This window comes from Mastigoproctus giganteus, chromosome 8 (assembly GCF_048544385.1).
Source record: "Mastigoproctus giganteus isolate SK-2022 chromosome 8, ASM4854438v1, whole genome shotgun sequence".
Classification (NCBI taxonomy): domain Eukaryota; kingdom Metazoa; phylum Arthropoda; class Arachnida; order Uropygi; family Thelyphonidae; genus Mastigoproctus; species Mastigoproctus giganteus.
Genome location: NC_143582.1, coordinates 150,909,241 through 150,924,739, shown reverse-complemented (window position 1 = coordinate 150,924,739; position 15,499 = coordinate 150,909,241). Strand labels below are relative to the sequence as shown.

Genomic DNA, 15,499 nt, shown 5'->3' with positions numbered 1-15,499 from the left:
TTGGAGCAGTGTGGCATTGGAGGCAAATTGCTGCTATGGATAAAGGGATGGTTGAGTGGGAGAAGACAGAGCGGTAATCAATGGACACTGCTCATCGTGGATTAACGTTATTAGTGGAGTCCCTCAGGGTTCAGTGTTGGGTCCATTGTTGTTTTCTGTATTTATAAATGATACTGATGATGGTATATCAAGCTTAATGTCCAAGTTTGCAGATGATACAAAAGTTTGCAGGGTCGTTAAGGACAATAATGACAGTACGCTGCTGCAACAGGATCTAGAAAAGTTGAGCAAATGGGCTGAGAGGTGGCAACTGAAGTTTAACATTGACAAATGTAAAGTACTACATATGGGAAGCAGTAACTCCAGAGTAACGTATCAACTCTGGTACTACACCGACGGTGGTAGAGAACGAAAAGGACCTGGAGGTAATTGTGCAGGCAAATATGAAGTTTTCTGATCAGTGCAGACAGTCTGCAAGAGTAGCTCATGGTGTCTTGTCAATGATATACAGGAATTTTTCTAGCAGGGATAAGGAGGTGATTATCCCCTTGTATAAGGTAATGGTCAGACCACACCTTGAGTACTGTATACAGGTCTGGAGGCCTCATTTTAAGAAGGATGTAGAGCTGTTGGAACGAGTACAGAGAAGGGCAACAAGATTAGTGAATGCAACAAAGGGTTGTTCTTATGAAGAAAGGCTTAAGTTTTGCAAATTACAGTGTCTGGAGACTATAGGCACCTGTGAGGTGATCTGATTGAGGTGTATAAAGCCTTGAATGGTTTGAGCATGCTCAATGCTGATGGGATTCTTCCTCTTGCTCAGAATAATCACCTGAGAGGGTATAAATTCAAATTGAGGAAAGACAGATGTAGGATAGATGTGAGGAAGTTTGCCTTTAGCCAGCGGGTAGTTGGTTGGTGGAACAGTATTCCATCCTTTGTTGTGGAAGTTGATAGTCTAAAATAAATTGATGGCTGAGCTGGACAGGTATTTGGAATGAACGGAGGGGTGAAATGGGAGAGGTTTTTTTTTTTTTTTTTTTTTTTGACTGATGCTGCATAAGCTTGCTTTCTTCCATCATATGCCTCTACTAATGCTAATAATAATAATTAAATATTCCCTTACACAGAGCAGAGTGTGTCTTTCTACTTTCAAATAGTTTAACTTCTTCCCTACAGAATACAACACACATTTTAAGTGTTCATATATGGTTTAAAAGTTGTATATCAAGAATTACTCATTGGGTTAGGGTACGGTACTAAACACAAGATTGTATAATATTATAAGTACTCTGCATATTGGAACAATTTTTCATTGTATTTGTTATTAATTGCATAATGTTTTTATTGCATAATGTTTATCATTAGCATTCGTTATTATTGCATAATGTTTATCATTAGCATTCTTATAGTTAGAAATATAATTTCCTTTCTTTTCCCTTCCTTGTTTTCCTTATTTAGGTGATTCACATGACACTATTAAGTCGTTTAGAAGCAAGAAAGAATAGTCGCAGCCAAAAGGCAGTGAGAAGAAGCAGTTGGGAAAGTGGGGAACAGGACTACCATGAAGCAGAAGTAAAAAAGGATATGTCACGTATGTTGGAGACTATCAAAGAAAGCAGTGTACTTGATTCCAGTGGTGAATACAGAATAATAAACTTTGTGATAAGAGCTGAATCTTTTGGTCAGCGTAATCACATCCGTCAGGATGTTAGTTTGGTGACACAGTCGGGTATAAATCACTTGCATTATCTTGAAACACTTGTCACCAGATGGCATGGACCCATATCTGTGGCCATCTTTAGTTTAACTCAGAATATTCCACTAGCAGTGGATGCTATCCTTCATCTCAGAAGGTGTGTTCCAGCTGTTAGGTATAATATTAGTTTCCACTTGGTCTATCCTTTAAACAGCCCCAACAGTAAAACACCATCACCCCAGCCATTAGTGTTAGATTCGTGTGATTCTCTTTCAGATAGGCTAAAGAATCTTAACATTGAGAACTATGTCCATGGCGTGCCATATCCCAACAACTTATTGCGTAATGTTGCCAGGAGAAATGCTTTGACTGAGTTTGTTTTTGTTATAGATGTCGATATGGTTCCTAGTGATCACTTACATGAAGACTTTCTAGAATTTGCCAAAGAAAATAGACTGTTTCTTGAATCTCACAGAGATGACAAAACAGTGTACGTAGTGCCAGCTTTTGAGATGAAGGAAGCTTCAGATATACCCAGAGATAAAACAAGTCTCCTTCAACTTGTAGAACTAATGGAAGCAAGGCCATTCTATTTTGAGTTGTGTTGGAAATGTCAAAAACACACAGACTATGAAGCATGGCAACGTGAACCACCAGCTGATAAATTGGGTGTTCTGTTTGAAGTTCTCTGGAGAGACCCATGGGAACCTTTCTACATAGGAAGGAACTCTGCACCATTTTACGATGAACGCTTTCGCCAATATGGCTTCAATAGAATCAGTCAGGTATGCTGTTAACATTTCTTTAACTGTCTTAGAAATTGTTTTCATTAAATAAGGCTAAAATATGGTGTTTATACTTTACCATTTTGATATGTTATTGATGATACTACCAATTAATATTAGTAAATCAGTATTACAGTATGTAGTGTTATAATATAGGATGTCTATAAATTATTCACCTGATTATGAAGCTAAATTAAAATATTTATTATAATAGGTATATTAGTATAATAATAAGAGGAGTTTACCTCAATATAGTGCGTAGAACACTTCCGTATGATACCCTCCAGAAATTAAAACGAAAAAAATCGACAACTTACCGGTACATTAGAGTAAAATATAAATAATTAAATAATCAATTTAACACAATTAAAAATCAAATTAATGCAATTAAAAGAATCTAATGAAAATATTCAAAACGATTTATAATAGGTATAATAAAGCAACTCAAAGAATTTCTTATCACGCAACTGCACTTTAGTAGACCTTCACGTGGCTACCTTTGGTAGCATGTAGAATTACAAGATGGTAGCCAATTTCATTCCAAGTGTTTTGAAGCATCTGTTGAGAAATAAGAGTCACTGCCTGTTTAATCCAGTGTTTTAACTCTGAGATGTTAAATTTTTTTTGTATACAACATGTCCTTTATGTAGCCCCATACAAAGAAATCCATAGGTGTGATTATCCAGGGAACAAGGAGGCTATAGAATGGGACCATCCTAGCTGATCGCACACATGCATCAGTTAGGAAATTTTTTATTGAGGAAATTGCTTGCACACATGCAAGTTCCAGTGTGCCTCACTACTACTACTTGCTGATAGAACACATGGGCTGCATATAGTCCAGGAAATAAATTCTCATGGTAAATGAAAATGAGAGGAATTCTCTGTTCACATTTTCAACTGTATAGATGAAAATGAGACTTTCTGGAAAATATTGTTTCCAGTGATGAATCAACATTCTACCTGTCTGGTAAAGTTAACAGAATTTTTGTATATGGGAATCTAAAAATCCCCACTCAGTTCATGAACAAGTGTGATAGTACCAAGATAAATGTGTGGTTCACATTGTCCTTCAGCTAGATGATTGGGCATTTTTCTTCCACAAAAATACTGTGAACTCTGCAAATTACATAGATATGCCTGAATTGTATGCTGCACCTCAGATTTTGCTGTGTTCTATCAGCAAGATGGAGCACCACCACACTGGAGCTTGCATGTGTGCGATTTCCTCAAAAAATTTCCTGACCAATGGATCAGCTGGGATGGTCCCATTCCACGGCCTTCTTGTTCCCTGGATAATCACACCTATGGATTTATTTGTATGGGACTACATAAAAGACAAGGTGTATGCAAAAAAATTTACAATGTCAGAGTTAAAAGACCGAATCGAACAGGGAATGACTTCCATTTCTCAAGTGATGCCTCAAAACACTTGGAATGAAATCAGCTACAATCTTGACATTCTACTGGCTGCCATAGGTGCCCATGTGGAGGTCTACTGAAGTGCATTTGCGTGATAAGAAATTCTTTGAGTTGCTTTATTACGTGCAGCAAACTGTTTTACAATACCTAATAAAATTATTTAGCTTCATAATGAGTTGAATATTTATAGACACTTGTACTTCATTAAATAATGATATTGAAAAACATGTATAAGTATGAGATAGTATTTTTTCACTTATGTAAAATTTAAATATCATATTCTATTAGTGTCAAAAATTAAACTTAGTGCCATTTTAGGCAGTGAGCCACAGAAAAGACAATATGACATTAATGAATATGCTTATTTTTATATTATATCTATAATTCGTACAGATAAAACTTGGGATAATGAACATGTAGTAGAAAAACTTTCCCCCTCAGTTTAGTTGAATCACTAATACCATAAAAGCCCAAATATTTTTGTATGTCACACTATGAAATGGATGCTAAGCCAGTTGCTTACAGTAATAGCAGTCTGTCTAAAATTCCAGTGTTTACTAGTCCTTCTTGAATGTAAGGTCATGGTGTAGCATTGTGGTATGCAATGTTTGAAGAGTGGCTTGTGGTAGTGATGTACAAAAAAACTGCCTCTCCTGTGAATTTTGCAAATGTGATTTGCGCTGCATTGTGGGTTGCAGAGATGTTCGAAATGCATTTGTTAGATGGGATATACTGTATATCTCTGTGAATGAAATCCATAAAAAGACTCCACCTGATATACCTAATTGCCATAAATATCTTCCCAAAGGGTAAAATGTGTAATTAATGGAAATATGAGAAATCATGCAAATGGCAATCATGACAACCAAACATACATTTTATTGCATTTACATGTACAAACTGAAATAACAAGTTACCTTAATAGTATTATGTACCGTACTGTAAATCAGCAAAATAAGTCCTCAATATTTTGTTGTTCCTCCTCAAGCTGCAATTACAGACTTGCAACGATCTGGCATAGAGTTAATCAACTTCTGGATATACAGTTGCCCAATTTTGTGGTACCACACCTTTACAATGCTCTCCTGCAGCCGATTCTTACTTGTTTGCTTCTTCTGAGCAATTTTAGATGACATTATGTACCAGCAATTTTCAATAGGGTTCAAATGCAGACTGTTGCCGGCCAGTCCAACACTGTAATGCCAGCATTTCTGAGGTATGACTGCACCTTAAGGGAAAAAAAGAGGGAAAACATTGGTGTATGTTTTAAAAGCCTTGTGAGACAAGAAGACAAATTCATCATTAAATCTAAATAGCATAAAACTTACCAATTTTGCTGTATGGCAAGGTGCTGAGGCCTGTTGCAAAATGCAGTTTTGGACGCCTGTGTGGCGATCCCTAATAACGGGTTTCAGGTACTCCAAGATAGCAGTGTAGGTTTCTGCATTCACCATTCCGTTAATAAACTTAATTCGCCCCATCCCTTTGCTTGTTATGCAACCCTAGACCACTTGATCGGTGTTATGCAGTCAGGATGGTATGCCTCCGATTTTCCTCTTCTGACATAACGCTTCCCATCTGAGCCATGCAAGTTGAATTTTGATTCGTCAGAAAAGATGGTGTCCCATTGCTCTTTTGTCCATGAAATGTGCATTTTAGCCCAAGCAAGTCGTTTCTTACTCATTTATTGGGTCAACAAAGGCTTCTTGGGCCGATAGGCATGCAGATCATATTCTAAAAGCTATTGTTCGATAGTTTGTGCACTTGTTTCAACACCAGAGGCCATCTCAAAGTCTAGTTTTAGATCAGAAGCACTAGCATGGCGATTACGAAGGCATAGCCATTTCAAATATCGATATCGGTCTGATCCAGGTCTTCTCTTCACATCACCTGTTTCACGCTTTAATTTCAACGCCCCGGATACTGTTGACTGGTGGCAGCCTATTTTATCAGCGATAGCACGTGTAGAAAGCTCTTCCTGGGACAGAGCAACAGCTACACTTTTTCTTTCTTGGTGTGAACTGAATATATGGAGCCATGCTTACACCTCCGAATGCCATATTTATAGAAACGGCAGATGCAATACCTTGCAATTACTGTCTGATGCAATACCTTTGCTTTGCGACAAACTAAATGACTGTAATCTAACAATATCTTATGTTTCACTACAAATGTTACTTTTTTTTTTTTAAAGGTGATACAGTTTTTTTGTCCGCCACCGTATTAACTTTTTTGATGGTTGCTTCTCTGTTGTGTACTGATCTGGAGGTAATGGCCAGAAAAATGGAAACGCGAGGCTTTGCAGAAAGCGTTAGGATTATGATAAACAGCGGCGTGTGCTTGCCATTGACAAAGGCATGAAAAGTGCATATGACATCCCAGCATGCTTAGCGTCATGTCTTTAGAGGCGAATCCAGCCTAACTGCCTGTAATTACCGGTACGATGTCATGAAAAAAAGACCTTGAAGTGATTTTGAAAGGGGCATGATTGTTTAAGCACATTTGGCAGGAGCTGCGGTGACTAAGACAGCTGAACTCGCAAATTTTTTTACGAGGAACTGTTTCCAAGATGATGTCTGAATGGAAATCTAATGGGAAGACATCATTTGCAAAAGGAAACAGTGGGTGAAACCGCATACTCCTGAATCGGGACTTTCTAGCATTAGTGCGATGTGTAAAGCAAAACCGGCAGGTAACAGCTAATCAGTTGTGCATGGATTTAACGCGGGACGCGATGAAAAATTTGAAGGACAACTGAATTATTATTATTAGCCTTATGGTGTAAGGAAGCCTGAGGTTTTTGCTGCACCAGGCAAAAAAAAAAAATTCTGAATTACCCTGAGAGAGAGAGAGAGAGAGAGAGTGTGTGAGTATCAGGAAATCAAGAAAGAGTGAGTGTGAGTATCAGGAAATCAAGAAAGAAAAGAATGATGATATCCAGCTCAGGACCCTGGGTGTGCCAAACCCATACTCACCAGATGTGAGCCCATGGGGTTATTTTGGTATGCCCTCGCGGTGGATATAGATTGTATAGCGTCTACAATTTTAATTTAACATATTATTATTTTTTCGCTAATATCTTTTGTATAAAAACACCCCGATTAATACTTTCTCAATTTGTCATTGTCCTTCATTACTATGACCTGTTGCTCAGGCATCAACAGGAGGGGTAGTATACTATTGTTTTATCATCCGAAATGTTTGACATCTGGAGATCAGTTTCTCTTATCCAGGACTGTCTCTTCGAGGTTATCCTCACATGTGATGTTTCCTTTTATCACCACATGTGATGTTGGCTTCACATTTATGTGGTGATAAAAGAGGCATCTCTGACCTCTCTCCGGAAATTCTGATTTTTAATTCCGTAACAAGTAGATCTTAGAATACGCACAGAATGCGATTTATGATGCGATCTACTTTTTTTCTTCAAAATGTGCCGCGATCTTCCATCTCAAGAATTTCATTGCACATGGTTAAAAAAGTTAATCAACACGTTGAAAAATTTTGTTTATAATTTTAAAATTAAATACAATTCAGAATTCTTATTTTAAATTCATACGTATTTAAATGTTTAATTTATGTGAAGTTTATATCTTGTCATCTGCCAAGCTTTCAAATTCTAGGATATAATGTGGAGGCCAACCGTAAAGAATCTTCTGTATGCAAGTCCGTAAGACTCACTCTATTCTTTGTTTTTTTCATACATGAAAAGGCCTATTCACATAGATATGTGGAACAAAATAGCAATTTAAAAGTTCACTGCATTTTTTTACATTTGGGTACTTTTCTCGGCAAACATATTTCCAAAAGTCTTTTTCTGATTATCTGGCTTATAGCAAGATATCGTTTCGCAAAGTAATAATTTCATTTTGAAGTAATATTTTCTGCATGTGAAAAATTTCAGCGATTTTTTTCTTCAATTTGTTTCGAATTTAAGTCCACATTAAATGGATAAGAAATATACTGAACAATGTCTTTGATTGTTTTAAAATCACTGAATCTGGTTTCAAAATCATCCACAACTTTCTCAATTTCAGAAACATTTCTGTCTATTAAATTCAAAAACAGGATATTTTTGCAAATGATCTTGCATATTTGCAAAATGATCGAATTTTTTTCCTTTGAGATCCTTAGCCATTGCCAAAAATTGATATTTATATGCAAAAATACTACTAATCATGTCACCCACATTTTTATTTTTTCTTTGTAATTCCAAATTCAGATCACTTAATTTACTGGTAAAATCTGCCAAAAAAGGCCAGATCACACCACCCCGTATCTTGTAGCTGCTGATAATCATCTCTCCTTTGATCAACAATTTTTTTAATTTCATTCAGCAAATTTCGAAATCTCAATAGAAACTTACTCCGACTCAGCCACCTCACATCTGTGTGCAAAATCAGATCTGGTTCATTTTCATCGAGTTTCATTTTGAAAAGTCTCATTTTAAGAGATGGTCCTCTGATGGAATTCACGATTTTGAAAGCTATGTCCATAACACTTTTAGTATTTAATCTTTTGCTGGCTAACACTTGTTGGTGGATGTAACAGTGGTAACTCAAAAAATCTGGGAATTCGTCATCCTTTTGGCACAATGCGATGAATCCGTTAAGATGCCCTGTCATTGCTTTAGCTCCATCTATTGTTATTGATACGAGTTTAAAAAGAGGTAATTTAATTTTTTCAATAAAATTTTTGAATGCGTTAAATAAATAAATATATCAAGGTCTCTATAGTTTCATTTAACGAAACCATACCCAGCAGTTCTTTAGTGGTAGAATCGTCGAAAACCAATTACGAATAAATAAACGAGCAATTGAGCTTTATCACTGACGTCTGTAGATTCATCCAGTTGTAAAGAAATGGACGCACAATTAGCAATATGAGCAGGTAATTGTTCGCTCACAGTTTTACTAATTTTTTTCGATACGTCGCATTACAGTATTTCGAGAAAATTGCAGATCTTGAAGAGCACTTCTAATTTCATTTTTGTTCTTAAAATTTTCAAAAAGAGAATCTGTTATTTCTGAAAATGCGTCTTTGATGAAATGACCATCAGAAAATGGTTTACATTTTTTTGTAAGAAGATAACTCACTTTAAATGATGCTACAGTTACTGCTTTAGATTGTAAATGAGATGTCATGAAGAAATTTTGTTGTGCGAATAATCTGGATTTAAGTTCTTTTAATTTATTTTTTCTAAGGTCACTATTAGGCGGAAAATCCGATTGGTATTTACCATGGAGTGCGTTGAAGTGCCTTTCTAAATTTCCTGTTTTGGGTATAGTTATGGAAGCATTGCAAATCAAAGAACAACATTTTTCTTTTATCATTACAAAAAAGTATTCTAGTTCCCACTCTGGATGAAAATGATACATTTTACTCTTTAGTATTCATTTTAAATTAAAGGGTTAAATTAACGTATAAGTACTGTCCAGTTATTTATATTAAGTAAGCTAAATAAGAATTCGACACATACATAACTTTTTTACATTAAGGTTATTATTATATTAATTACTCTCTGGAACGTCTTGTGAACAAATCAAGACTCGAAGGCCGCCGTAGCCTAGTGTCAGGCGCGCGGGTGCATAAGTACATGTGCTTTGAGTGACCGCGGTTCAAGCCCGTGACTGCTGAATACGGTGCTGTTTCTTGTGTTCTGTCTATCTTGGGAACGCCTCCGACCGTTTGGTCGTCCCGGAGTATAAACAGAAAATTTATTTATTTACACTATGCTCTCCACAACGTAACTGCGTGAATTTTCACTAAACAAGCCTAGCGGTTGCGCGGCGACAAGAGTAGTCACGTGGTTCAACGGATAAAGGAAATATTGTTGAAGTTAAACATAAGAAAAGCACCTGGAGTGGATGGGATCTATCCACCCCAGGGTACTTGACAAATGCAAAGTACTGCATATGGGTAGAAGTAACCCCAGAGAAACGTACCAACTGTGTGGTACTACACTTAAGGTGGTAGAAAATGAAAAAGACCTGGGAGTAATTGTGCAGTCAGATATGAAGTTTTCTGAGCAATGCAGATAGGCTGCCAGGGCAGATCATGGGGTTTTGTCAATGATATATAGGAATTTTGCTAGCAGGGAAAAGGAGGTGATTGTCCCTCTGTATAAGGCAATGGTCAGGCCACGCCTTGAGTACTGCGTACAAGTCTGGAGGCCTCATTTTAGGAAGGATGTAGATTTGCTTGAGCGTGTACAGAGAAGGGCAACAAGATTGGTGAGGGGAATGAAGAGATCCTCTTACCAAGAGAGGCTTAAGTTCTACAAATTGCAGTGGCTGGAGACTAGGCACCTGCGCGGTGATCTGATTGAGGTGTATAACTCTTTGAATCGGTTGAGCACGCTGAATTCTGATGGGATCCTTTCACTTGTTCAGATTACGAACCTAAGGGGGCATAAATTCAAATTAAGAAAAGACAGATGTAGAATAGATGTGCGGAAATTTGCCTTTAGCCAGCGGGTGGTTAATTGCTGGAACAAACTTCCATCTGTCGTTGTGGAAGTTGATAGGTTGAATAAATTTAAGGAGGAACTGGACAGGCATTTGGAGGGAATGGTGTGATATTTTTTTTTTTTTTTTTTGCTGATGCTGCATAAGCTCATACATTTGATGCTTTCTTGCATCACATGCCACTACTACTACTATTTAAAATTCGTCGTTATCGACCAAAATAAAGCCGCGATCGACTTGTTGGCCACCACTGCATTATACCAGCGCATCATTGCTTGGCACGAACTCAAAATAATGAACAAACAAGTTCCGGGGCTGTCAGAATACTTGAAAACCTTAAACTGAAACAATTGAACTTCACGATTAAAAGTTTTCAATTAAAACGGTGATATTTCGAAAAGTGTGAAAATTTGTGTATACTGAAAATCCAAGTTTTTAATTGAAATGTTAGCATTGATAAGATTAAATGAAAATTGGAGTAACTGAATAAGCGGAAATGCTGACAATAAACATAATTACCGTTCTCAATTAGGCTTACCAGCTCGTCATTTAGGTAAATCAGAGAATGTTTGGAAGTCATTTTATAATGGACATGACAATTAGGGCGCAGTATGCACAGAATAAATAGCTGTTTCCTTCTCAAGCAGAGAATGCATGTCATATGAACGTATTCTGGTAACGTTAATCCACGTTACCAGAGATTTTGTACATCATTATGTGTTATTGTATTACGTTTACATTAATTTTTGAATTAAAATTGCATGCACTTTATGACGCGATTCTAGTGATAATTAGATATTTTCATATTTCTTAACACTTCCCAAAATGAGCAAGAAAACCAATTAAAATGGAAGGACAAGTAAGAAAACAGCGGTCTGTTTTAAATGAGTATAAGTCAACAGTCTGTGTTAATAATTAAATGTCATAAAAATTAATGTTTTTAAGTGATTTCGCCTTGCAAAGTAGCTGTTTCTGCGTGGTTTAACAGAATTCGCAAATCCGAGGTACAGGGGGGAACTTTTCTAATGTGAATTATATAACCTCAGTATCCAAGTGGTAAGAGCGAAGATACAAATTTGCACACGCTTCGACTAACCGTGGTTCGAGACGCATGGCTACTAAACGTTTTTGTATTCTCTTTATCTTGGGAACTCTTCTGACCTTATATGGTTATCCCGGAATATAAACATCAATTTATTTATTTATTTTATTACATTTTTTGTTGTTTTTTTTTTTCCCCCTGTGAAAATTCGTATTCACGAGACTTTTTCATTTTTCTTGGCAATTAGTGAATATTTTCCCTCTACGGGTATCCCAAGTGCTCGATCGATTTTTTGTTGAAATATATTCCCTATAGTCTGATTTACACAGTAATTCGCTGAACCAGTCTGCCTCTTCAGAAACAAATTATCTGAAAAGTCGTTAGCAAAAGTGCTTATTCATTCATGCTTATTCCTATAAAAGTCTGAGAACTTTGGTTGAAATGAGTTTCAACTATGACTTCTAAGCTTAAAAAGAAGAGAGAATTAATACATTTGCTCTTCATGATGAGCAGCATCACATTGATCTGGGCGCCTCCGTAGCCAGGTGGGAAGGAGCAGCAGTGCGTAGCACACGCTTCTTGATTAGACCGGGGTTCGAGCCCGTCACCACCAAATATGGAGGATGCGGAAAGGTCAGGGAATTACCACCGCATATCCCGGAGCAATATGGCCTTAGTTGCTAATGCTCCTAAAAACCAAATAACAACAACACATTGATCTTTACAGAAACACACTTGAATTTCAGTCTGTTTTCAGTCGTGACTTCATTCAAAACTTTAAAAAGGAAAGAAATATCTCTCTGTACTAGGATAATTCTTTTTCAAAGAAACCTTTTTTTTTTTTTATTATATTGCAAAGCAAGCATGAATGAAACGTATAACACTAGTGTGCATCTTGGCACATGTCTCTTATAGGGATTTGACCCAGTCTTGGCCTAAGGTCCTCGGATCGGTCAAAACTAATATTTCGGTTCGAATTTGGTTGAAAATATATTAATCATTATTAGGAAATTGATAATCTATTCGTTCTTTCTGTCTGCAGTCTTCCCAATTAATAGATGCCATGTAGCGCCTTAAACGCTTCTTAAATTAAACCTTTTGCCCTTACCTTTAACTACTGAAACAACTTTCTTCATCTTCCAACCAACAACTGCGTGATTACTACCTGCCGATGCTTCCTGTACTTCAAACCCTGTGATATCATCCGATTCGTGAGTAATAATAAGGTCAAGAATTATGCCTAGTATTTTTTTCTAACATGCTGGTACAAATATTAATCAACTAGTTCATTTAAAAATGGTCTTTATGGCAACTTTACGTCACATTTATTCTAGTCAATCTGGGTCAGATTGAAATCACCCATAATAAGGCATTCACGATTGCTTGTTCATTCCATCTGCATGTAAAAGCCCTCCGTCGTACTCGTCACAATCTTCTGGTCTGTAGTTTACTCCCACTCTCATTATACCTTTGCTTCCAACTAACTCACACCATATAGATTCTACGCTGGCAAACGTTACTTCTGGCTCAGCAAAAGGAGTTTTTTTCGCGCTCAGGCTACTTTTGATAAGAAGCACGACACCAATACGCCGTCTATCTTCTGTATCTTTCCTTAATACATTATACATACCGTAGTGGAACACATTATCTCCAGTTGCCGGGTAGCACCACGTTTCTGTTAGCCCTATGATGTCAGCTTTAGTTGTCCTAATCAGGAGTTCGAATGCAGCCATTTTATAGAAAACACTCCTGACATTAGGCACAGTTAAGAATAAGTATTCTTCTATGGTTTTCTACCCTGACACATCCCTTCAAGTTATTTAGGCTTGTTGCCCTAGCTTTATCTTCCCGCTCATTTGAAACGTTTCTATCCTCGGAACATCTTGCCAACATCGGCTGTTGCAGCAAAACAGAAATTCTTGTGGTGCGTGCATACATTACTTTGACCCATATCATCAGATAAACGCAGATCTGTATTCTCCCCCCCCCCTCACTAACAATTTCCCTGAACCCTTAAGGTAGTCTCACTGATACTGGTAAAGGTCTTTGCACCACCTTTGTTCATATGAATACTGTCTCTACAAATTAGTTTCTTCCACCTAAAAGTGTGGACCATGCTGTTAAAAATTTTCACCCTAAAGTCTTGAGTTAATCCACAAGGCTTTCAGCATATAATCTATATTATTGTGTCTGGGCGGAATTACTGACCCATAATTATTCTAACCTGACTCGCGTCATTTTTTCAACATATTCCTATACAAGGTGTCCCAAAAGTAACTGCGTATTTTGGTGAAACTGTGTGATTTTCAGATAAATTAATTTAATGTTTTCTTTTCAGACCCATAATTCATGATGTTCACGAGCGAATTTTTGTTGTAACATCCCGCATCAAAGGAATAAAGTTTTGTGAAATTAGGGAAATATTTTCAAGTAGATTTCATACTGGTCCATTAAGCTGTTATTTTTGATTTGATCAACAGGTTCTGCACACATTGCCGCTCGATGTGGAAAATCTTCTTGCAGGTCATGCAACAGTTAGATGTGGTAAGGCTTTTTCATCAGTGTCGAACCCAAAATTGTGTGAACTGATGTCTTGAGTATGTTCAGTCTTCGAGATACCTCCCTAACTGATAATTTTGGATCCTCTTCGAACGTTTCTCGAATTGATTCAGTGCTGTCTTTGGGCGTCCACATCTCTCCTAGTCACGCACAGACCCAGTTCATTTACACTTATTCACCAGTGCACGAATCGCAATGTCTGTAGGACCAAGACTATGAAACCTCCTTAAATCTTTCCCTAATTTACAAAACTTCATGCCTTTGATGCGGGATGTCACAACAAAAACTCGCTCTTGAACATCCATTATGAATTATGGGTCTGAAAAGAAAACATTCAAAATTTATAATAATATCTCTAGCACATTACAAATACTTATCTTTTATGTAAAAAAGAATAAATATACTAATGAAATTTATTTGAAAATCACACTGTTACACCAAAATACGCCGTGACTTTTGAGACACTGTATTTATCCAAGAAATAGACAGGTCGTGTTCGTTTAATATCGTTAGGCCCCATATTTCGAGGCCCGAGGCATGAAACTATTTTGAGGCTCCTGAACTTTTTTATTACTAAAGTATGATAGTAAAAATTTTGTATTACCAAAATAATTTATTTATATGACATAATAATTAAATACAAGAGTTTAACAGAAAAAAAAGTTTTAACAATATCTATATGGTACCAAATATTAACAAAATATTAAATAAGAACTAATAACATAAGAATATTTAATATCTTCTGTCCAGACTATCAGCAACCCATGTGCAGACAGGACTAGACTTTTTTAAACTTCGCCGAAATCTAACACCGGATACTATTCGGTTGAATTTTTTTTTTTTTTTCCCCTTGCTTTCAATAAAGGAAACATTACATATATTTAATTGTAACAGAAAATATTTAAATTTAGTTAAATTAAATAAATAATTTAATTATTTATTAAAATATTTAAATTATTCTGTTGTAACAGAAAATATTTAATTTCTGTTACAACAGAATTAAAACTTATTAAACTACAACACTACTTTAAAAGATATAGGTACGTATGTATATTTACTTCAATGTGTGCACTCTTACGCATCGCACTTTAACTTTACACGTCAACTGCAAATGCAAAAACTTTGCAATTCTTGGGTCTCAGAAGAAGCATTGCAGGATCAGCTAGACAAGCCTGCAGTAATAATTGAGACACGGTATGGATTTGGTTCTAACCAATTTTATTGGACCCTGATATGGTCACAAAGGACCCTGATGTGGTCACTGGACGCAAAAAATAATTTTGATATCATATACTTGGATTTCAGGAAAGCTTTTGATACTGTTGCACAAGGAAGACTACTGTACAAATTGGAGCGGTACGGCATTAAGGGCAAGTTGCTACAATGGATAAAGGAATGGTTGAGTGGGAGAATACAGAGTGGTAATCAATGGACACTGCCCTTCGTGGACTAATGTTATTAGAGGAGTCCCCCAGGGTTCGGTGTTGAGCCCATTGTTGTTTTCTATATTTATTAATGATGATAT

At 36.6% G+C, this 15,499-nt stretch overlaps 1 protein-coding gene across 1 annotated transcript in view; it reads left to right on the top strand.

Annotated features, from left to right (window-relative positions):
• LOC150081916 (beta-1,4-glucuronyltransferase 1-like) overlaps nt 1-15,499 on the top strand; it is a 344,451-nt gene that overhangs the window by 85,736 nt on the left and 243,216 nt on the right. Inside the window, exon 3 of the mRNA XM_090379822.1 lies at nt 1,462-2,484. Within this exon, the coding sequence (XP_090235948.1) occupies nt 1,462-2,484 (1,023 nt within the window). The remainder of the gene's footprint in view (nt 1-1,461; nt 2,485-15,499) is intronic.